The 25,249-nt window shown below is 37.1% G+C and overlaps 1 protein-coding gene across 1 annotated transcript in view; it reads left to right on the top strand.

The window, feature by feature from the left end:
- frem2a (FRAS1 related extracellular matrix 2a) overlaps positions 1-25,249 on the top strand; it is a 68,738-nt gene that overhangs the window by 33,756 nt on the left and 9,733 nt on the right. The window contains 13 exon segments of the mRNA XM_055051604.1: positions 2,213-2,443; positions 7,956-8,081; positions 8,984-9,235; positions 19,322-19,471; positions 19,601-19,810; positions 20,117-20,314; positions 20,829-20,993; positions 21,119-21,301; positions 22,454-22,483; positions 22,486-22,583; positions 22,934-23,092; positions 23,805-24,108; positions 25,075-25,206. Of these exon segments, the coding sequence (XP_054907579.1) occupies positions 2,213-2,443; positions 7,956-8,081; positions 8,984-9,235; positions 19,322-19,471; positions 19,601-19,810; positions 20,117-20,314; positions 20,829-20,993; positions 21,119-21,301; positions 22,454-22,483; positions 22,486-22,583; positions 22,934-23,092; positions 23,805-24,108; positions 25,075-25,206 (2,238 nt within the window).

Here is a 25,249-nt window from a genome sequence, read left to right on the forward strand (position 1 = left end):
AACACCTTTTTGTAACTTGAAACTTCTGCTCTGAGACACAAACATCAGGGTCTTTAAATCCATGACTAACAGTCAATGCGATCAAAAGTTTGGAGGGGATATATCCTCCTACACAGAGGGAACCTCAATATGACCCACAAACTATGTCTTGTTTTCTCCAGAGGGGCAGAATAAGTGTAGAGCTGTGAGATTCCACAGACTTTATGATCAACACTTTCTTTCTCTAAAGGCACATTTTATTCCATGTGTTTATTATTATTATTATTATTATTATTATTATTATTATTATTATTATTATTATTATTATTATTATTATTATTATTTTTTATGTGGATAAACTGATTATTAGAATGGATGGTGAAAGTAAAAAAAATGATTATGTACTTTTATATGTTATGACAAAATGTTGATATTAACTAGTCTCAAATTTAGGTGATAAGTCTGTAAATGATCCATGTTTTGAAAGCCAGTGATTCAGGTCATGATGGTCACTGAGGGCAATTATTGAATGCTTGGTCAGTTCCAGGAATTCACTCATTGTAAATTAAGACTTCCATTTTTGATAACAAGAATTGTCATCTATCAAACTAAATCACTGACATGTGTTAATGATTACAGAAGGCATAAACAGTAGTTTGTCTGTATCTTTCAGAGGGAGTGTTGTTCAAATATTAGTAAAGCGCATGCATATGTTTGAGTCTCTGTGGATTAGAGAAAATCCATGACACATTCAAGCTTCATTTAAGCTTTTGAACCCATTTCTGAATTTAAAAAAGCTGTTAGTTACATGACACACCAGACCAAGCTGAAAAAAAAACCCAAAAATGTTTGAAATCAATATTCAATCAGTGAGATTCATCATGATGATCAGTGTTGTGCATGACCAGCATTGTACATTTACTCAGATTTATTATTGTGTGGTGATATACATCAAATATCACTGCTTGAGATCAAAAAGAGGGAGATTTTAGCAATCTGTATGTTGCTACAGACTCCAAGAACACGTTATCCTCCTGAACTTGGATATTAAGAACTAATCACTGACTTAAATACAACAGCCCTTGGTTTTACACCTTGACCTAGATTTTTTGCAGCACATGGGTCTTTTTGTCCCATTTTCTTTTGTCAGATTTCTTTCTGCTGTGACTCTCCAAACCCTCTCCAGGAACTTCTGTAAATATAAAAATGGTACATCAAAACCAGGACCACCAGATTTCCCTTTCTGACTCAGTCTGTTAAATGTTGAGCTGCTGTTTATTATGCACTTGACATTGTTTACATTATTGCACTTATTCTACATTTATCTGTTTTGTATTTATTTTTTTCATCCGTACTGGTCTAGATTGGTATGTAACACATGGCAGAAAAACATTCCCAGTCTGTTTTATGCTTTTTGGTGTACAATGCAACAACGCTAAAATTAAAAATTTAATTTGAATGAGTGTGACTGTGTTTTGTTGTTCTGTCGCAACATTTACCTTCAGCTTATCTTCTGCATACAATAATCACAGTGTGCTCATGTTCAATATGTATCCAATCCCATCTGCATATGTTTGTCACCCGCTTTGTTGTTTGTGCAGGCATCAGAACGTCTGAAAAGAGATAACAAATCCTTTTGTCCTGGACTCACAGGCATGAGTGTCTGCCTGGTGTAGTAACAGTTCTGTTTGTTCGCCAAGGGCTTTATGACTGTAAACAAAGAAACATGAACAGCTCACTTCCAGTGCCACCAGTGTTCCCCGTAGACTTTAATCTGGAAGCCAGTGTTACCAGTTGGTTAGCGACCCATTTTGATGGTGCCATTAGATATATCACAGTGAAATATAAGTATATTAAAGGATTTATTCAGATTAGATTTAGTTGAAAATGCTGTGACACAGAGCTGAAAAACTAATTCATGTGTACCAAACCACTACGTTGTAACTAATCTCTCTTGTAACAAAGAGTGGGCCTTACATTAAATATTTCAATCACAAATATCATTCACACATTCCTTTCTAAGTGATCAGCGAAGAGAAAAAAACAGCACTCGTTTTCTCACCTCTTTGTTAAAGGGTGTGAATTTTTAATCTGTTTTTCATCTGTTTCTTTCTTGTGTCTGTCAATCCCCCATTGCTTGTGACTTTGTTTTCCTCAACTTCTTGCATATTGATTAAATTCATTTTGCATGGCTAATTCTTTTTGTGCTTTTTGTCTTTTTTGTTCCTCACAGGCATTGGTACACAAGATGGTAGTGCAAGAAAAGACGAGGACTTCAAGGGGAAGTCTCAAAGGCAGGTCCAGTTCAATCCAGGACAGACGAGAGCGACGTGGCGCGTTCAGATTCTGACTGACGATAAGTACGAGCAAGCGGAGACCTTCCAGATTCTGCTGTCAGAACCAGTGATGGGAGTGATGGAGTTTCCCATCTCAGCAACAGTGGAGATCCTAGACCCAGATGATGGTCAGTGCTGCTGAACACTCTATATCCTGCAGTATATCCATTCTATGTGCAGGGAATCATTTCTCCTAAAGCTAACATTTGAGAATGTTTTAAATGAAAGGCAAATAGTTTGTTCATGTTTTCCGTATATTAAATGTGGAAAAACATTGAAACTTAAAAAAGCAGGAAGAATCCAGGTCATAATCCATTTTACTTTTGCAACATTTTATTTTCTGTTAAATTCACAACATTCACCTGCTCATCCTCTTGTGATACAAGCTGGTTTGAAACAGACCCTTTACTGATGATACTGATGAACCTTTGCTCTTTGACATCAAACATGAATAGGAGCAATGCATTTGGAATATGGAGACATGTTTGTAAAACGCATAACCCCATGCTCTAGTCTTCTGATCCAAATTATTTGGGCTGAAATGGCTAAGCCATCAAGTCAAAACATGTCATTTAAATGAAAAATACCTATGTAGTTACCTCACAAGCAAGACGCTTCGGGATAAGGAACTGAACTGTCCTACTGAAGAACCCAGCAGCTTCAAATAACAACTTATTTACTGTAAGTTTTCCATATATTCAAGGAGCAGAGCTGAGCACAGACATCATACTAACACTGCCATGTTTGATTGTCATTGGGTTGTATTAAAAAAAAAAAATGTGTTAGTTTTCACACCAGCTTTGATGGGAAATGCACCTTCTAAAAAGCTCCACTTTCATATCGGAATCTTGTTTCAAAAGTCTTTTTTGCAAAAGCAAGATGAGAGTTTGTGTTGTTTCTGGTCAGCAGTAGTTTCCACACCACAACTCTCCCATGGATGCCATTCTTGCCTGTTCTCTTTCTTGCGTCAGATGTCATTCTAGTTTCTTTTGTAGCCTCCTGAGACGAGTCATTGATGCGCTCTTGGAATGCATTTTGCCGGCCAGCCACTCAGTGCTCACCACTGTCCTGTGTTTTTGCTAACTCTGGCTCACTAGAGTCCTGAAGCCTGAGAACATTTTTTGTAACCCTTCTCAGACTGTTAAATGTCATGGATTGTTTGTTGATGGATATAGTTTTAGATGTGCTAATTTTTCTTTATTTTGATATCCTTTTTGCTTTTATGCTTAAGCTAATTTGAAAACATTTTTATATTTACAAAGGTTGCTGAATTTGCTTAAAGACCCAAAACATTTAAGTTTAACAAACAGTTAAATCGTAAAGCAGAAGCTCTATAAGGAGGGCTGCAAATACTAGTACTGTTTTCACAGCTCTGTAATGTACTCCCATCATTCAGCTTCTGCTACTAAGCCAGATTCAGATTTTTATGTGTGTGAAACTGCACAAGGCTTTTTCACAGGACTGACTGGATTATATTTGAGCTTTATCCTTTCATATATGTATTGAAGGACAAAAGATGTTCTACTCAAATGCTAATTAGGCTAAAATGAACTTCTATTTTATCTTTCATATTTCTAGATTTTGATATTTTCTAACTTTGTCCTGACCAATATAAGTAAAAAAAATAAGAGATTCAACATTTTCAGTGAAAATAGCTCAACATGATCTCTGAAATACACTTTTCATAAGGATTTATTTGCATGTGCAGCATGCATATATGATTAAATGAAGAAAAGTAAAAGACAGAAAATGTCAGTATAAACACTGTCTCTTGCTGATATGGAGTGTTGTCAAATCTCTCAGCTGCAGCATGGAAATTCATCAGTGACATGTTAGCCAAATGAGAAGCATTTTAGGGATGATGCATTTCTTTTGTTCAGAATGGTGTTTCTAGTTCTTACTCCTCAAAATGAACATGGTGGTTAATTTCCTAAAAAAAAACTAGGGTTACAAAAGTAGCAATAAAATCAGACATTCCACTCACCCACACACAGTGAGCTCACCTTCTTATTTAGGGTTTTATTGCAATTTTCTCTGCCCTAGTTTTTTTTTTTCTCTCTTTCTCTTCTTAAAATTAATGGAATATTAAGTGGCACAGCTCTGCTCAATCAATGTTAGATTTATTCTTTTGTCACTTTTGCTTTTTGGTATTTGTATGCATTATCCCTCTCTCCAGCTCAGCCTCTACGTAATTAAAAACACACAACAGTTGCTCATAACTCTCTTGCTCATTTGTCGACATATTCTCTAGCTTTCAGGCTCTTTTCCTGCCTCCTATCCTCCTCCCCTGTGGGTTAATTATGATATGTGTGAGGAGGGGTTAGGAGCTGGTTTGTTTTCTGCTGTCTCCAGGGACTGTCTTATGTGACAGAGATTTGTCCCTCTGTAATCTAATGGGCCTGGAGAAGATTTGGCTTCGCCTGTGGCATTAATAGTGTGGTCTTTAATGATGAAACCAGTGTTTGTGTGGTCCTTCAGTTGGCTTGACAATTCCCTCCCTTGAGAACTGGTTAATATCTACTTTCGAGGAGGGAGATGCTAAGCTTTAACTAGAACCATTCCAATATTTAGGCAAACACAGTTTCTTCTTATAAGGGCCTAAAAATGTCTGTGTGACTGTGCAATATTTTTAGAGCTGCTAAATGTTGTTTTACAGTATTTATTTAGCTTTACAGATTTTACTTGGTAAAATAAAATGTACCAAAAGTGGTACATTGTGAAAGATGAACAGAGAGAAATGAGTGATGTATATTTTTCCAAATAAAATCCTAGAAATGTGCAGAAATGGATTTGCTATCCTCTCTCCTGAGTTAATAGGTATAACAACTTTTTATGTGCAATGGAAAGTCGTCTGGAAATATCTCTACCAGCTTTGCACAATAGCACAAGGTCACTGAGATTGGATGGAGAATGTCTAATCAGTTTTCAAGTCTTGCCACAAAACTTGAATTGATCTTCTAATCACTTATTCACTATATGTGTAATACCCTGATAGAAACTGATCTCCGTATTCAGTCTCAAGTCTTTTGCAACCTCCAACAGGTCTTCCTGCACTTATTAATACTCTTTGTTTGGTTTTATCTACCTTCCCATCAACTGTGACCAGCTCCCATGACCCTGGTAATGAAATAGCATAGCATGATACTGCCAACATTTTATTGTGGCAGTATATTCACAATAATGTTCAGTCTTAGTTTTCTGCTTTATGTAAAGTCTTGCAAGCAGACCAAAAAGTCACTTTTGGTCTCTCCCATTAGTTGCAGAAGAGATGAACCCAAGAGCACACAAGGAAAGATAATATCATGCTGGAAATCATATTTTTACTCAATGAATTGTACTTCATAAGGTACCACAGATGAGTTGGAACCTCAGATGTCAGAGCATACTCTGTTCAAACGTTGTGAATACTTTTGTAAACATTTTATGGTTCTCTCAACTTCTAGAGTGCATTTGTTTTTTTCATCCTTTTGATTAATATCAACAGAACTGGGCTTGTGCTGCAGCCCATTTCCTTTGCAATAGCTGAGTCTCCTCCAAACTTCCATATATAATCCATGCACAGTGCTGACTAAAGCTGAAGGTGGCAGCCTGCTGTTTGACTGTATGCTGCAAGAAACTGCTTTTCGCCACAGTTGGTAATACATCTTGCTTGCTTTTTCTACCGCAGTGAAGCCATATATCAGTGGCACGCTTACTGTTTGCATTTTTGCACCAATGCTATTACATTGATGTGAAGTATGGTTTTCTTTCTCATATTTGTAATTCTATGAAGGTACAAGGTCAATGGCTTTGTTGACCTGTAGAGGTTTGCTTGTGGTTAAAAAGATAGAACCTTTGTGTTCTTTACCCACTGCTAGTTTTCTTGTTCCATATGTGGTGTTATGGTCTGGCTCTAGAACCATAAATTAAAGGGAAGCAATGCATGGGATAACCTAAAAATGGGTTTTATTTTACAAAAATCATGTCTGAGGGGAAAAGGAGAAAGGAGAGAGTGGCAGAGAGGCAGAAAGAGTGGGCTCTTGTAATGACAAGGAATGGTGCATCTTACGATGGATCTGATGTCATTCCGGAGTCACTGGCCAGCTGCCTCCACTTCCAATCAGCACCAATTAGAAGCTCTAAAACAGTGATGTTAAAAACCCAGAGGAAAGGCTTTGGGCATATTTTGGCATATTTTTTTATACTCTGTGCTCAAAGTACAGACAAACATCTAGAAAAAACTACATAGAACACATCCCTGGATCCATACAAAATTCATGATTTATCAATATTTGAGAAGTGCTATACAGAGTTACAAAAGCCAAACAGAGTTCCCGTTTTGCTTTCTTTTTTGCTAGATAAAAAAAAAAAGATTTGATGCAAGCACTTCTAGATTCAGCACCGCCTTTACAAGCGTGTGACTTTTTCACATTCCCCATGAATGTTTTAAAATGACAGTGCGTTTTTCTCAGGAAGGTGAACTTGACCCACTTGGATGAAAAGTTTGCCTTTTCTAAATCTTGACTGGATTAAGGGGCTGTGCAGGAGGAAATGGTGGAATGAGACGTGAAAGTACTATGAGGTGAGATGAAGTTTGTAGTATATGGATGGAGTGGGAGTGGAAATTCATGGTGCGTTTGAGTGTGTGAAAGGAATAGGTAAGGCGGAGGAGCCCGGTATCCTGTTCTTGTAGCACCCCTTCTCCCCCAAACCTGCAGCCCCCCAACTTTCCCCTGGGGAGTGACAGATTATAGGCTGTAGCAGAAAGGAGAAACGCTGGAGATTGAGAGGAGGGAGAACGATTTAGCAAGTGTTATCACAAGAGAGGAGAAATGTTTGACCCCCCACTGTGTGTAAGATTGTCTTATATTGATGGCTTCATCTCAAAGAGTCTTCTCAGGTGTTTATCTCCTCTTACGCCATATGTTGTTTCAAAGATGAATCTATTTCTTTGGATTGTCTACTCTCCGGCCCTTTAATTAGTGTTCATGCTGCAAAAGCAATCCACAAATGATCTGTGAGTCTCCCTTCATTCATTCGCTCATTTTCTCAACGAAAATAGACAACACCAGAAAATCTCAGACAAGCTGAAAGTTAGTTCACTTTATCATTATTTTTATTGGCCCCAGATTGCTGTACGGGAAGTAACTCCAACCATTCTGTTGCCACACTACGAAGCACTTTCAACTAATCTGAGTTTTTCTCTCAGTCACAAACCAAAGGCAACAGATGGTTAAGAAGTAGAGAAGAAAAATAAGTGAGTGGCTGACCTGTCGGTGTACACAAGAGTCGATGAGTGAAACTCCCAGGTGATGAAGCTCTGCGTGATGTTCTTGGGAGGCCTGCGATTGTATTTGTCTGCCACATGTGAAGAGGTATAAAAAAATCCTCTGTAGGGGTGTCTTTGAAGAGCCCTTCTGGTTGCATGAAACCAGAAAACTGTGATGGAAATTGATTTTTTTTTCATATGCATAACCTCACTGCAGGATGACCACCTAAGTAGATAAAAGTAAAATTCTACCAGCTGCCATACAGAGTACATAGTCATAGAGTGACTAGCCTGCATAACTTCCTCAGTACCTGATGTTCTGTGGATTACAGCCTACCGTTACACATATCATTAACGTCACCCTTTTCTTCTCTTTTTTGTTTTTTATCCAGAGTCCACCGTGTTCTTTCCTGAACCAATTCATTCAGTAGAGGAAGATGTTGGGGAGCTTTTCATCCCTGTACACCGCAGTGGAGACATAAGTGAGGAACTCATGGTGGTCTGCTCCACACAGCAGGGTACAAATCCGCTCCTTTCTCTTTGTATTTCTCACATGTTTGAGACTACTAAAATCAGGTGGTGCAGACCAGTATGATCCGATGAGTCTAATGATTTAAAATAATTTTTTTTTTATCAATTAAAGCTGACGAAATGTAAATGTGAAATTTTCAGATCACAATATGCTAATATTTTAATATGGAGCCATGTGAACCACTCAGTTCAATCCAAATTATGATACAGTGATGTCTAATTCAGTTCATCAGTTAAAGTCAATAAAAAAGTATCAGGTGCAATTAAGAGGTTGACTTTGCAACGCTTCCTTAACCTGAGCAGGTGAAGACGAGTAACAATCTTTCAATATAAAAAAACCCTCCATCAGAATCAAGTACACTATAAGTTGTGCAGTTCAGAGGGCAATAATCAGACACAACTAAACATAGTGTCACTGGGCCAAGTGTATCTTTTAAGAAAAAAGCTAAAGAAAAATAATAAAAAGCTAATAAATAAATAAAGAATATAGGAATGTTGACTGAATGGAGCATAGCAGTAAAAATTACAGTTTTCAGTGTCAGTTTTCTTCCTCCTGCAAGCAGGAGCGCAGCTTTAGAGATTGCTCTAAAAGTCTTTATTATATACAGTTTGTTGTCATATAATTTCAATACTGATGAAGAAATGGCAACTTAAATGTCGGGAATACGTAATAGTGAAGGTCATAGTCCAAATCATATTTTATCTTCAAGCATTAGCTCTGCTACTGTTTACAGCATAGTTGAGTCTCAGGTTATGCCCCATAAGCTATGAGCTTTAATTATGCCTTTCCGGTCATGTTTAATTTTCCACCAGTGTCACTCATCTTCAGTTTTCTCCACAAACTTTCTAAACATCTCCTCACACTCCTTTTTTTCTGGTTCTTCCAAAGGTTCTGCCACAGGAACGATCCCCACCACCGTTCTGTCCTATTCAGACTACATTTCACGTCCGGAGGAACACAGCAGCATCCTCCGATTCGACAAAGGAGAGCGGGAGAAGATGTGTCGTGTGGTGATCATCGATGACTCTCTGTACGAGGAAGTGGAGAGCTTCAATGTGATTCTGACCCTGCCTGTTGGAGGTCGGCTAGGAATGCACTATCCTACCACTAAAGTCAGCATCCTCAAAGACATAGATGATGGTAAGCCACAGTTTGATTTGTTGCTTTATGTGTTTGATGACATCTAGATTACAGCTGCTCCATTAGTTACATCAGTTCCACTTAACAACTATATGCATCTAACTTTGTGTTGGTCTGTCAAATAAAATCCCACATAGTGACAAAATATTAAAAAGTTATAGAGGTGGGAATTTTTTAATTAACTTTAGTCTGTTTTTTGTTTTTGGAGTAGTCTCAGGTCTTCTCAGCATTTATGGATAGAAGAATTTCACAACCTGGGGTGTTACTAATTGTCACACACAGTAAATGTTTTCCTGTTTTTGTTCAACAAATATAGCCTTGAAATTATAATCTTTCTTAATTATAAAATGTATTTCTCAGAAGAAAAAAAAGGTAGAAAGACCATCAACAACTCGTATGCAGCTGTGACACTGATATATAACAGAAAACTAAGACAAATTTCAAAATGAATGGCAAAAATATTAATTAAATTGCACAGTGTTTTTTGTCTCTTTTTTAGTAACGATAATTTGAAAATTGTTTCATTGTATAATATTATAAGTTTCTTATGTTATTTTACAATTTAAAACATCTTTGTTAAACGATCGTTACATACATACATACTTATAGGTTTACAAGGACTCACATGTAACAAACTAAAAGCATTAGTTTCTTAAAAACCAGCCCTTTTTTCAAGGCTTTGTTCCAGATTTGAGGGTCTTGAACCTTAGCTTTTGAGAAACAATTGCTTCCTGGACTCAGTTGAAGTTTTAAATTTTTACCCAATTGCTAATGTGTGTGATATTTGTAATACACCAGTTCGATGCTATGAAGCTTACCAGAAATTGCCTGCTTAGTGTCTCCCTCCTCGAAATTGCGTCCACTGCGAAGAGAGAAGAGCCATTAATGTTAATTCAATATTTGAAAGCATAGCCAACACGGACCGGATGGCTTTGTTGACGTCTTCTGCTCCCATTGCTAAAATTACAGGCAAACTACAATCCTAAAACAGCTCAGAAAATCCACTTCATATCTCACAACTTCTCCCTCTGTTCGCTCATTGACCCTGTTGAAATTTCCTGGAGAAATTCAATTCAATAGCAGGAAGCGAGATTTGAATCAAGTAGAATTGCACAGAAAGACAACGGCCAGGCAAGAAAGAATAAAATTTAATCAGTCAATGGAATAGATAAATATAGGGAAAACATTTTATTTCTGGTCTTTATTCCCTATCAGTTTGTCTAAGCATCCACCCATCCATCCACCTGTCTGTCTATTACCTATTTATAATTATTCATCTTTTCTTCCATCTCTAATAATTAGGAAGGCAACATATGTATTTATAATTTAAAAATAAAAGGAAAAAGGAATAAAGAAATTGTACATATATACTAATTTTGGTTAATGAAGAACTCCTTGAGTTTTATCTACTTTTAGATTTTTTTCTTTTATGTTTAAGTCATTCTGTTAAAATTACTTAAACATTTAACAGAATGTTAACTGTCAAACACAACATTCTGTCAAAATGTTGTGTTTCATTGCAGCCAGTGTGTGTTTATTTTCAGCTTCACTTCATTTCAAGCTTAAAGTCAGTTCTTAACACAGCTCTTTAATAAACACAGAAGATGCTGTGTAGTGTGACTGGCCCACATATGGCACTCAACATATATTCCTTGTGTTCATTGACTTTTATGCTCTTGGTGTGTAAACACAAGACTGGTTTCTATTTTCGCTGCCTCCTGTTGAAACTGTCCTCATTACTTATATTTTCATGTAGTGAGAAAACAGGTGCATTGTTTTGGCTGTCACATAATCTAAGAGAAATGTGTAAGAAAGAGAAGATATTCATATGTAAGGGACCTTTTTGGCAGAGGGAGGAGAAGAGCTCCATCTAAATCCTTTATTTACTTTCTTTTTCCCAAAATACTTGGAATGCTGTCAAAAATGCAAAGAACAGAACCCCTAAAATCCCTTAAGTCTTAGATTTATCTGAAATGGAATAAAGAGCTATTGTTTTTGACCAATATGTGCTCAGTTTTAAATGGGGACCTCTGTCATAATCCAAACTTTTCTTTCAAAGAGCATTTAATTAAGGAAACCATGTAACTTAAAACTAAATCATTTCCATTCCAGACTGTTTCTGTCAGATGTTTTATTTTGCTTACTGCTTATGCGTTGCCCAACACCCACTATTGTGATGCAATTAATTTACTATAAAATGTGGAGTATTGCAGATTTAATTACTTCCTTCAGGTTTTAACAGCATTGCTTAGCTGGTTCACTTCTTGAGTAGATCTGTGGCAATGGAAAGTAAAACTTAACCTGAACCGGATCAAATTAGTCTTCCTGGTAGATCAGTAAAAGGTTTTTGATACTTCTTTGTTCCAAAACAAGGAACAAGAAATTTGTGGAATTTAATTTAATTACAGCATTAATATACTTGGCAGCAAAAAACAGAGACAATTATCTATTCCTGTCAAGAGTCAATGATTAGGGGACAGTTTTCAAATAAATACATTTTCATTATCAGACACCTTGAAACTTTAAATGATTTATTTTATATTTATCCATAAGTAGTTACAACATATTTGTGAACACAAGAGAATTGTAAACACTAAACTGCCTTTGATCATGGTATTATATTTATTTTTCTAGCTACATCTGTTAAGTAAAAAGCCCTTTTAAAATCACTGTCTAAATAACATGTTCTTATTTTATCTTCAGTATGATACTTTAAAGAGTGTTCACTTTATTTTGCCTATTTAAAACAAAATATTTTCATATTTTGATCAGCATAAGTAGTTCAATCCATTATGCAAATGTTCCTTTTTTATCCACAGGGGCTCATTTCCATCTGCAACCTGTCAGTTGATGGTATAAAACGAAAATAAAATATTAAATCACAGAATCTGTTAAACCACATAATATTGAATAAGAAGTTGCATTAGTGAAAATTATAACATTCACAAATCTGCATGTGATTACAGGTTTGATCGCTACCAAGCATTATGGAGCCTCTAAATACAGTTCTAACTGAAGAGTTTTGTTTTTTGCTAACAAGCAATGCACAGTGGTTTTCTTTGCTTTTTGTGCAAAGACAAAAACTTTGAGCAAGCAAATTTTTTTATGGCTTTCTGTTAATACTCTAAAAATATTATATTTTTGTAATCAATGTAACAATCATTAACACAAACAAAATAGGTTTGTTATTGAAGAAGTACTTAAAATGTTTTATTGTTTTTATCTGGTACATACTATGTTTATAAATCTTTCTTCTTATCTCTCTTTGCATCTCATTTTATCTGTCTCTTTCTGTCTTCCCCTTTCAATTGTTATCTGTTGTATATTTCTTTCTTATTGGTCTTCCAAGAAAACTTGAATACAGTTATTTATTTTCTGAAGAAATAGGTGAAGGTGTGAACACGTAGAGACAGAAATATATTTAATGTTATCTAGACAGAATAATACAATTATTGAAATTAACTAATCACAATTAATTACTACATGCCACGATTTTCTTGGGGGAGCAGCCATTATTGTTGGTGGGGCAGAGCAGGGCGGTGAATAATAGGGGAATAACTGAAATACACAAATATGCATCTGTACACATCTCCTGAGAAACATCAGCAGCAAACCCCAGGAAAGTGATTGACATACAAAAGAGGACCCACTATAGAGCCCTGAGGTCCACCATATCACCGACAACCATTTCAACAATTATCTCATTTATATATGAACACATTGTTTTGTATTTATCAGATATAATTTTGTTTGCTTTATTTAATTTTAGCAATGTTCCCTTTCAACAAGAAGGTTGTGGGGTCAACTCCTACCCTTGGCTCTTTCATCAGGGACTTTGCATGTTCTTCCTGTGCATGCATAGATTCCCCATAGGTCCTCGAGCTTCTTCCAACAGTTCAGTTAATTGGTTACTGTACATTTCCTTTTTCAGTGAGTTTGAATGGTTGTTTCTCTTGTGTGTCTCTGTGTTGTCCTGTGATAGACTAACTGACAGGGCCCTGAGTTCATCTTTCCAAAGACGACTGGAAAAAAGCACCTATTAATGACTAATTAGGATATAATTAGGTTTATCCATTGGGGTTACACCTGCAGTTTATGTAACACTGTTTTGTCTTTGGCCAATTTTTGTCTATGAATTACCAGGCTCTGCAGAACTTTTATTAAATTAAAAAATGTTTGACTTTTCATATCAGACAGTTACTTCTTGCCTGCTCAGGTCAATCAGGTCCTTCTTCAGGCCCTAATTATGACAATTTAGTTATGGACTTCTTATGCTTCCTCACTCGTCTTTTGCTGGAGGATGTGGTTCAAATTTATTTCATACCAACTAAATGTTTTTCCTGTAAATGTTTTTAATGTTCAGCATGCCATATCTTAATAATGTTGTGCACTATATTATATGTAAGGCAGTGTTAAATTTGCCTTGCAACTTTTTTATTCATTTACATGTATTTTAGTCTGTTTACAAAATAGACTGCTAATATATCAGCCATATGGTTTACTAATACTTTTACCCCTCATCCCCAAAGGGGACTTCTAGTTTGGAGTCTAAGTCCTTCTCGGAAAAATCAAGTCTTGGTTTTAAAACTTTTGACAGTCTCCCCTTAAGAATAATCCCAGGCTTCCTATTTAATGGGTTTATGAAGTTGTTTGTGTAACAATGTTATGTCAGGGGCAGTTCATTCAGGCAAACTGATTAAAAAGCAAAAGAATTAAACTAAGACTTCCTTTAAAGGAATTCAACTGTTTTTCTGTTCAAGCATCAGGGGCAAGTTAACAAAAAATCTGACACAATTCTGAATTTTAGTAAACTGTCAGTATTAAGGCAGCCTTGGTGCATAGCTCAAAGAAATGCAAATGTGTTTGCAAAAGCCCAACTCCTGAGAGAGATGATATGTCAATTTCTGTCTCCCGGAGGATAATACGACACCTGACAGCTCTCTAAATCCTCTACCAATGGCAGCATGTTTCTTACTAATATCCTTGATTTTTCTAAGGAAAATGTTAAAACAAATGGTACAACAGCATGTGTTTATTAAAGTCTGCATGCCTGTTTATGTGACTCTGTCTGCCCACAATAAGTTATTTTTAGACTTTAATCGCTGCATCAAAAGTAAATGGTGTGAAAACCGCAAAAACGGAGAAAATTCTCAAGTGACTGTCGCTGCTCTCTTAGACTCATTTTTTTCTTCCCCTGGTCAAAGTCAACTATTTCGTTCTCCTTCCTTCTATTTCTTATACACTGCCTGCCTCACTTCTCTCTCACACTCACTTTCCTCCACATCAGCTAAAAAAAGGCTCTAAGATATCTGCTCGATTTAGTACCGCCTCAGATGAAACTATAGTTCCTGTCTGCTGCGTCTTGCATGGCTACACTCTTAAGTCTTGAAATAACATGTACTTTGAAAAGCTTTTGGGAGCATTTTGACTTGATGCTTGACCACTTTTCCAAATGGGAGAATGTGTTGACAAGACAAATATTAGCTCTGCACTCCACAAATCTAATCTTATGTAGAAGGAGCAGAGAGGAAGCCATTGTTAAACAAAACCATTAAAAGTCTCATTCAGAGTTTGCAATTGTTGAAAGAAAGCCAGAAAAAAACCTATTCCCAAGCATTGCTTGGGAATAGCTCCTGCATTGCTTGTTTGCCCCAAGCAATGCAGGCAAAGAACGCAATCTTGTCAGATGCCATCATAACGAAGCTGTTTGGTCTATATGTGAAACCCTATATGTTACAGCAGAAGAATAACCTTCCAAATTATTCTGAACACAAGACCTAGAATGAAAGGAAGTGACAGTAGCATTCTGCTGTGCAGATATCATTCTGCTCCAAAGGCAGGAAGCTGGTCAGTGTGGATGAGAAGATAGACTGAGATAGATAGAAGGCAATGCTGGAGAAAACCTGTTAGATGCTGCAAAAGATGTGAAAAAGGTGAAACATGTCAAGAGATATGAAGACTTTTGCAAGGCACTGCACATTTTGTATAGATATGTTACCTCTTTGAAAACCTTTTACATTGTACAAGGCTTGTGATTTCCTGTATCTTATTTACTGTTCAACCACTAAGAGGAAGGTGTTCATTATTTGAAAGAGGATATTTTTTTCAAACTGGTACACAAAGACACACTTGTAAGGTCTTATTTCTTAGCTTTATTTCCAAAATCGGATGATGCTTAAAAGTACAGTTGAGAATGCTTTATAAAGTACATTTAAAGGTGCAGTGGTGACACAAATGCCTTCAGACACCCACAAAGTAGTAATTATCGCAATTTGTTTTCACACCTTCTCCAGCCTTCAGTCACACACTGAAGTGCTAAAGCAGAGGCGCGGCCCCAGTAGGGAGAATGGATGTTTCTCTCATTCATCACTCATCAAGTGGTGTAAAAGTTGGGATATGTGTGACGGCAGACATGAAGGCCATGTTTGCAAATTTGCACAGGGGTCCTCTCTGTGCACAAAGAAATATTAGCCAGAATTTATGTCAAATGTTAAGCAAAAACACACAGTTCATAAATTAATAATGGTGGAAAATCAAGAAAATGCATGCAACTGGTCCATCTTTTTTCATTGGTCAAATGCCATTATCGATGTATGGTTGTTGTTTTTTTTGTTTCCCCCACCTATTCATTCTGTGCTGTTTTCTTTTACTTTGCCAGCATGAAAATTCACAAATTCTAAATGAACTTCAAACCAACGCTACATCTGTTGACTGTGTGTGGGAGGAGAAGGTAAAAGGGAAGCAAGAGGACACAGGCTGCACTTGATGTTCAGTGTTACCCTAAGCTGTCACTTCTTCCATGACGCTTAGAGTCAGAATGCACTGTTGACAATTTTCTTAAAGCCTTTATTATAGTCACTGCTTTGGTTATTGTTTGTTGGCCTATTTAAAGCATGTAAATAAAACCAATAGCGATGGATGGATGGATGGATGGATGGATGGATGGATGGATGGATGGATGGATGGATGGATGGATGGATGGATGGATGGATGGATGGATGGATGGATGGATGGATGGATGGATGGATGGATGGATGGATGGATGATGGATGGATGGATGGATGGATGGATGGATGGATGGATGGATGGATGGATGGATGGATGGATGGATGGATGGAGGATGGGCTTGATGTTTTATCTTCTCACAAAAGTAATATGACAGTTGCTATTTTTAGATTACATCCCAGAATATAAGAAGAAGCAAGTGAGAACAAGTATCATTTGACAGCAGAACTTGTGAAAGATGCATCTGTCTAATACACACTGGACTGCCTCTACTGCCTTAGGAAGCAATCCCTGTTCAAACAAGCCTTTGAGCTTTCTTGGAAACGGGAGTGGGTTGGCACTTTCTCTGTCTTGTCATCTCACTTCTTCAGCATCCAGAGATAAAGACATGCATGCAGAGAGACTTTGTTTTCAGTGTTAACTTCATCCTCATTTGTAAAAAGTACTTAGTTCTTTTGTCAGGAGAAGAAGTGCAGCCTTCTCCCAGTGGGACTATTTCACCCCCAGTGTGCTTTGTTGTTATTTGCAAATGCTTGAAAAAGGAATTGGAATGTATTGCTGCTGAAATTCTGTAAACCTTTTATTTTTTAGAGTACTGACAGATTGATTGATGAGTTGTGCGCTCTTGTAGTAAAGAGAGGAAAACTCCTACCAAGGAGTTAATAGGTTAAATACTATCATGTTGTCTGAAAACATAAGAGCGTAACATTTTGCCCTCCAAGGTTGGCTTTGTGTGAACGAATAAAGGCGATGAACAGAGGCTCTGTTTCTGTGTGAAAGGGCAAATGACAATTAACCGAGAAGTTGAATGAGAGGACAGGAAAGGTTGCAAGGTCAGGCCTCCCTGCAGTTTGATGTCAGACTAATGTGCTGTTGGGTTTTTGACCCCGTCCGTGGGCTGTGCCTTTACAAATAATTCATGTGCCTGCTGACAGGTCCGTGTTAAACCAGCATGTGGAAACAACAAAGAAACACTAAAATGTTGGTCTTAAACTCAAGCATGGAATAGTTACATGGGGTTTAAAGTAAATAGTAAGATGTCAAAGTCAGGAAATCAGCACTAGACTGAAGCTAAATGACTGAAGCTAAAGCAGTAGGTAAACTGGAAACTGATGACAGGACCTTCCACATGGTACACATCAATGAACATTTGTTTTTATGCTATTTTAGGTTGGTCTCTGTTCTATTCTATGGATAGTTCCCTCACTCAGTAAGGGAACCTGGAAATGGGCCGTGTTGTTAGTACACCAGTAAACAGTGTTACCCTAATAGCAGTATTGTCAGCTGAGGTTTTAATTTTAGTTCTTTTTTTTATTGCTTTTTATAATTTTTGCTTTTCAATGAGAATTGTTACTAAGTTTGGTTACATTATACTGTATTCTGAAGTACAGCAGCAGCTCTGTAATTGTTTGTCAAGCCTGAGTTGCAACAAGAGTGTAAATGTACATCTGCACATCTATACTTGATAGTTCCATTTTATATTTTGTGCAAACGGTATTATGTTATCTTCACGGAGGATTAACAGTGTTTAATGTTTTTGTTATGACATGCAAATACATTGTATTGAATATATTTAAAACATTTTTAATTAACTACATCAAGTTATGTGCATAGCTGTTAACTAAAACATAATTGCAATTATTTAAATTGTCCTAAAAGACTGGAATAGTTTATAAACATCCAATATAAATATGCAGAGAGCCTTGAGGCTCTGGTAGTTGTTAAAAGTATTATTCATATCAACAAAGCAGACAGTAATTACATGGCAACAGAACAGAAAGTAATTGCACGGTGCTAATATCAATAAAGAAACAGGAATAATTCAGCCGTTGATGTATAGTTATTTATCCAGACAGTTGTCGAATCCACCGCTTCTGTCTTTTGGAGTTTCTGAATTAGTAATTCAGGCTACAACAGAGCACCCCCCAGTGTATTAAATACATTAGGGGTATCTGTTAATATGATCCTGGTAGTGCTGCTTCGTCCTTTCCTCCTTATACTGCTGTCACCAGCGTGGATGTCTGCTGCAAAGTAAAATGTATCCATGCTTTTATCATGGATCCAGCTCAAATCAAGAGTTTTAGAACCAAGAGGTATTTTTTTAAAACTGTTGCCTACTTTTGGTGAGCTTCTGCAAATTTTAGCCTCAGTTTCCCATTCCTTGCTGACAGGAGGGACACTCAGTGTGGTCCACCCCTGGTTCTATGAGGCTGGCAAGTCAAAGACATACAAACTACACAGGAACTCTGTTCATCTCCTTTAATGGAGAAATGGGTCAGCGCACAGACAAATTGTTCAACAAGGTGGAATAATCCAGAAATCTTTGAGGCAAAAGGTGTCAGGATGGATGGTGCATAATCTGCAGACAGGTTAGAAATCCAGAAAACTGAAACCATGTCATACACTACAGGCTAGCAGAAACAAAGCCTTTTAGACTACAGACAAAGCTAATACGATGTACAGGCAAAGATAACTTAACTATATGTACACACATGCAGAAAGAGGTCAAGAAAACTCAGAAGGCGGGATAAAATGGAGGAGTCTCGAATGAGAAACATAATTACCAACATAAAATAGGAGTAAATAAATCAGTCAAACAGAAGTAACATAAAATCTAAAAATTAATCTGAGAAAACACCTTTATGCTCATCACAGGTTTGATTGTATGTACTTTCAAAGATAGTATTACTTATAACTTTTTTATGTAACAAATTATTTGAGCTACTGTTACCTTTCTGTTTTCTCAAATCAGACTGTCTGTTCCCCTATCACCTCTAACATCAACAAGGCATTTTCATTTGCTAAACTGTTGCTTACTTGATATTATCACAAGAGACCCTTGGGCATAAAATAAATCAGCAGTTTGTGAAATAATAAGGCCAGGAGACACCAACAACCTGGCACCTTAATAAAGGATATTGAACTCATTACAATGGGAAGTTTTTTCCTTGAACAATGAAGCTGAAAGTTAAAGTTTCCTTGAAAAGGAAAACATCTATTAATTCAAATATTAATAGATGTTTTATGTTGACAACACATTTATTTGCCAGTCAACATGCTTTTTTTATCTCCGTTCTACAGCTCCTGTGTTTTACTTTGGAGAAGGCCAGTATCATGTGGATGAAAGTGACGGTTATGTGGAGGTCAAAGTGTGGAGGACAGGAACCGATCTGTCCAAAACGGGAACTGTGACAATCCGTTCTCGGAAGGTGGAGCGTTTCTCTGCTGAAGGCAGGTTTCCAATCAAATATCTGTTCTAAATACTTTGAAAATATTAAATATATCACTAATCCTCATGAGTCTTTATTCTATGTGTCTCCTTAACAAATGTCTTTTTTTTCCTCTCTGTCCTTTTTGTAGCTGGTATTGACTATGTGGGCATAAGTCATAACTTGGACTTTGCCCCAGGTGTCAGCATGCAGACATTTAAGGTCACAATTTTGGATGATATGGGACAGCCAGAGCTGGAGGGAGCCGAGAGCTTTGAGTTAGTTCTGCGAATGCCAGTAAATGGTATTCTAGGCGAACCTGGCAAAGCTACAGTCTTCATCAATGACTCACAGTCTGACTGTAAGTGATAAAAATTAATCTTTACATATTTGGTTCTGTTTATAGCTTTGAATATGAAATAAACGTACTATTTCTCAAGCATAGACTACATAAGGTCACAGTCCTTGTCTTATGATTCATGATGCTTTGTCTATCTATACTTATTGAATAATTCTCTGTCAATGCACACAATAATAATAACACATCAGTACTATGTTACATGTTATTGTTTTCATTCATTGCAGTGTGGTTTTCATTGAAATGATGACATAGGTCATCTATGATGCAATAGAAATTTTATCACTGTTCATTTCATGTGATTGCCAGTGCCGAAGGTCCATTTTCGTGAACCGGTTTACAGTGGAGAGGAGAGTGATGGTCAGATAACAGCAACAGTGTACCGCAGTGGTGACATCTGGCACAAATCCTCTGTTCGCTGTTACTCCCGTCAGGGCACCGCACAAGTTGCCTCTGACTTCGAGGAGCGTCCCAACACAGATGCTTCTATCATCACTTTTTCACCCGGTATAGTATTTTATCAAGCATTTATGTTTTTTTATTTTTTGTATATTTTAAATTTTAATTTTATGTTGAGTTAATATTTACATTTAAAAGAATGTTAGTACTTTAGAGCAGTGGTTTCCAATCTCTTTTAGAAACCTGACTCTTTGGATAGACAGTGTGCACTCCTTATATTGTGCTCACATGCATTCCCTATGTTTGCATGCATGTGCATACATATGTCCATGAAGACCATGAAGAAAACTTTGCTTAATAATACATTTTTTGGACAATTTTACAAAAAACATTCAGCTTTTTATACTTCTGTGCAGAGGTAAGAGTTCAGGATTTGGAGATTTAAAAAGAATAACTCCAATTTTACTTCACCAAAGACCTCTAAAAATTCTGCTATTCTTCTGAGTCAGTTTTTTTTTTATTTTTTGGAAACCACTGCTTTGGAGAACAGTCAAATTTGTTTAGTCTGCTTTCAAATTAAAGCTTTTATTGTTTTGTGTCAACAATTTTCCCCTCACATTAGGTGAGGTGGAGAAGCCGTGTATCCTGTCACTGGTTGATGATGCATTGTACGAGGAGGTTGAAGAACTAAGGCTGGTCTTGGGGACACCAAGGAGCAGCTCACAGTTTGGCGCATCAGTTGGATCTCTTAATGAGGCTCTACTTCAAATAAAGGACACAGCTGACAGTAAGTGAGACAAAGAACAAACTATTGGTCAGATATTTTAGGCTGTGGTACCGAATAGGAATTTTCTATAATTTGACAGTTTTAAGATTTTATTTTGCTTTGCTTGCCGACTTCTTATTTTCCAGAACCAATCATTCGGTTTGCAGAAACTAAGTTCAACATTAATGAACCGAAGGAAACTGGGACTGTGGTAACTGTGAAGATCCCTGTGGTACGAGTTGGCGACACATCAAAAGTGTCAGTGGTTCGGGTTCATACCAAAGATGGGTCAGCCGTCTCAGGAATGGATTATTACCCAGTGTCTCAAGGTGAACTTTAAAAACTCCTATGAAATTGTTAAAGAAGATCAGCAGGAATGCAAAAATCTGCATAAAAATGATTAAAATTAATTAAGGAAAAGCAATATTTTTCCAAATGTGCAAATCACAATTGAAGTTCACCAACATATGTAAAAACAGATGTTCTTTGTAGCAATGCTAAAACCGTAATTTGTTTGCAACTTACTATCTTTTTTTTTACTTCAAGTACTTATTAGTATAATGAAGACAATTAAAAGTACTCAAAAACTTAAAACATCAGCTTTACAAAAACATCATTTTTAAGAAATACTCTTGCACAATTTTCATTTTGAATTACTAAAAGATTAAAATAATTTCCTGTATCTGTAAGAGAAGCCACCAAGAAAAAATAAGTACCAACCAAATTGGCTAGGGATGTTAATTTCTTTCATAAAGGGAAGTAAAATGTCTGCAAAACTCTGGTGAAGGGTCATGCAATTTTTAATTGAATTTCTGTCATCTGTTCATATACTGCTAGTTGGATGATTCCATTCAGCTCTTTCAAAAAGTCTCACATTTAACTTGTGTGGATGAAGACTTCAAGCCTTTTTCAAAATTTAATCGTTTTGTAGTTAATTCTTGCATTTCTCATTACTCTCATATATGGAAAGTGTTTCATTTTTTTGCAAAATTATGTGCCAGCATCACTTTTTTTTATCCAAAAGTCTTCTTCAAAAAGATGAAACACCTTTAAAACTGTGCAGAAACAGAGTGGGAATTCGAACCAGCAACCCACTGAGTCTTTGAGTATCCATGCTCAAGGGATTTTTGAGTATCCATGCTCAAAGATCCCTCCCACTGTGGGATCTTTTAAGAAATTTTTAGCTAATCAAATGATTTGTTTCTTTTAAGGATTTTCATGCAACTTTCCCAGAAATATCAAAATTTATACTGTAGGTATTAAAACATTTAGTTTAATGTGCGTTGCCTTTTTGTTTCCTGAGTGGATCTGTACATTAAGCATAATGAAGGAGAACCTTGGCCTTAATGGCATCTGTTTTTGTTGCCACATAAATATGACAGAGTTGAATACATTACAAAAACACTTTTGCTAATGATGTGTTTGTCCTGTTTTTGTACAATTCATTAGCTGCATTTAAAGCTGTTTGTGTCTGTGCCCAGATATCAAGTTTAAACAGGGAGAGAAACAACATGTGTAGAGGTGCAGATATTGCCTGATGGAGTCAGAGAAATGAGGGAGGCTTTTACAGTCCATCTGAAGCCTGATGAAAACATGGTGGCTGAAACTCAGGTCAGTCATGCTTTCATTCCTTTTACCAACAATATTATTATTGCACTTAATTTGGGGAGCTTTACAAACTGTAAATGTGAAAAGATGTACAGAGCCATTTTTATTCAGGTCAGTCAGTCCCAGAGAGACTAGGGATCTGTTTTTTAGGAGTGTGCTGAACAGACAACAGCAGCACTTTGCTGTAATGAAAATATTTCACAATAAATAATAGATCGTTTAAGAAAAGGAAAGAGCATCCAGCACACTAAAAGAGCCTGAGATAGAAACAGAAAAGGAAGAAGAAACTGAATAAAGAATAAAGAATTTAACGATATGCAGCTGTCATCACTCTCAAACTCTTTCTTGAACAGGTGACGAAAGCTATAGTTTACATTGAAGAGTCCAACAGCATAGCTGATGTCACCTTCCCCTCCTCACCCCATGTCATGTCACTGTTTCATTACGATGACATCGCCAGGACAGCAGATAACTTCCACCCACCAGCTGGCTACCCAGTCATCTGTGTCACAGTGAGTCAAGCAGCACATCAGACTGGAACTATTTTTGAAAAATTGAAAAAAGTGTAGCACCAACCAACCAAGTTTGATCGTTTTCCCTTAATGAAGACAGCAAAACCATATCAGAACACCTATACCCCACTACCGTCCACCCCCACAACCACTCAGGAAGCTAATAAATAAATTGTCCTCCAGGTTTTGGCCTGTCTGTCATTATAAAGGCACACTGCATGGTATAGCTGGGCTGCGGTCCTTCCTCTTACACACATGGGAGATCACTTCCACTCTCAAAACACTGTCTCTGTGAGACTCTTAAGTGGATTCTCGTGATGTGTTAAGTCATTTGATCCTCAGGTGGCTGCTGTGTGCGGATTGTGAGTGTGTTTGTGTGTGAGTAAGTGAGTGCAGGAGAGTTGATGTGCTTGTTTTGCTGCAGTGTGGTCAGTTGTGTGTGAGGCTCCCCAAGGAGGCAAAATGAAGTAGTCTTGTCAAAAAAAAAATCAAAAAAGTGTTGAGTGCTACACCAAAGGGGCTTAGAGTCAACAGGTTTAAAAGCATATTTGTAGAATCTCTTTAAAGCTCACCTCTTCATCCATTATCTCTACCCTACTAAATATCCAAAAGCTAATTATAAACACGCCATTATAAGAACATAACATATTGAAACATCTGGATTTCATCATCTCTGCTGCCTTTTATACTCACCCACACCCCCATCTTGCAGGCTTGCAACACGAAATATCCAGACTATGATAAGACGGGTCCTATCTGTGTCAGCGAGCACATCAACAACACCTTGACCCGCTACCGCTGGCTTATCGGTGCCCCAGCAGGTCCCGATGGCATCACCAGCCCCATGAGGGAGGTGGACTTTGACATGTTCTTTACCTCCTCCAAGATGATCACGCTGGACTCGGTCTACTTCCAGGCAGGTTCAAGGGTGCGGTGTGCTGCTCGAGCTGTTAACTCTAATGGGGAGGAAGGTTTGGAGCTCAGCAGCCCCATTGTCACCATCAGCCAGGAGGAAGGTGAGAGGCAAACAATGAAGGAACCCCATTCTGTGCATTTCCACTTACTCAGAGGGAAACAAAAGAAATCTAATAGCGATTTGGTCGTTTACTTAGAGCTTTCTTTTTAGGAATTATGAATCTTCAGGAAATGGGATTTTTAAATAATACAGAAGAGCTTTCTATTGTATAATATAAAACCTTCTCTTCTTTTAGAAGCCAGGTTTTTGGGGCCATTGTTTTCTATCTGTGTGCAACACACTTATTTTGAGAAAGAGAAGCTCATGAACAAAAATGTAATTAAGGTAGTTTGGAAAACTTTGCATTTCAGAAATCTTTTTTTTTATAGATATTTTTAAAACTGTGTTTATTCACTTACTTTCGATATATACAAAGCCATCCATGTTTTAATGGATTGCTTCCCAACATTTAACTACTCAAGGACTTGCAACATTTTAGTAGGTAATCAAAAATAATATTTCTGCCTCCTTCTTAAATTGGTTTCATTTCATCTACTTTGGTGAGTCAGCTTGTGAGTTAAAGTGATCCATTACGACATGGATCAGCTTTATGCAAAAATAGAACATTTTAATAACATGTGCACTCTTTTCCCCTCATTATAATAGTTCAAGTATGCCATAATTTAGTGCTTCTACAAACTATTTTCTGATAATGGCTCAGAACTATCAGTCATTTCTCAAAAAGAGAAAATAATGCTGGGTTTTTGCTGTTGCTACGCAATCATTTATGCTGTTTTCCACCTACACATCCTGAAAGCAATAAGTCCAGACCTGCTCTCACTGGGTGGTCGTCGTGTATTCCTGCAAATATGGAAATCACTACCTGACTTGGTAACAGTCAGTTATGTAAAAATCTCCAAATCTGTTTTTTCTCTTCCAAAGGAGACTCATGCACATTGACTTGCCATTTTCACTTTGATTTGCAGTTTGTGCTTTTGTCTCTGCTTTTATTTTCTGTCGTAAAAAGGTATGTGTCAGCCTCGTAAGCTGGGAACTGTGGGCGCTGAACCTTTCTCTGCAAAGCTGCGCTACACTGGAGCAGATGACCCAAAACACCCTAACCTGATCAAAGTGACCATCACCATGCCTCACATAGATGGTAAGTTTGGAGCTGGAGGCAGGTCTGCTTCCACGGATGAAGT

This window comes from Poeciliopsis prolifica, unplaced genomic scaffold (genome assembly GCF_027474105.1).
Source record: "Poeciliopsis prolifica strain line A6 unplaced genomic scaffold, Auburn_PproV2 SCAFFOLD033, whole genome shotgun sequence".
Classification (NCBI taxonomy): domain Eukaryota; kingdom Metazoa; phylum Chordata; class Actinopteri; order Cyprinodontiformes; family Poeciliidae; genus Poeciliopsis; species Poeciliopsis prolifica.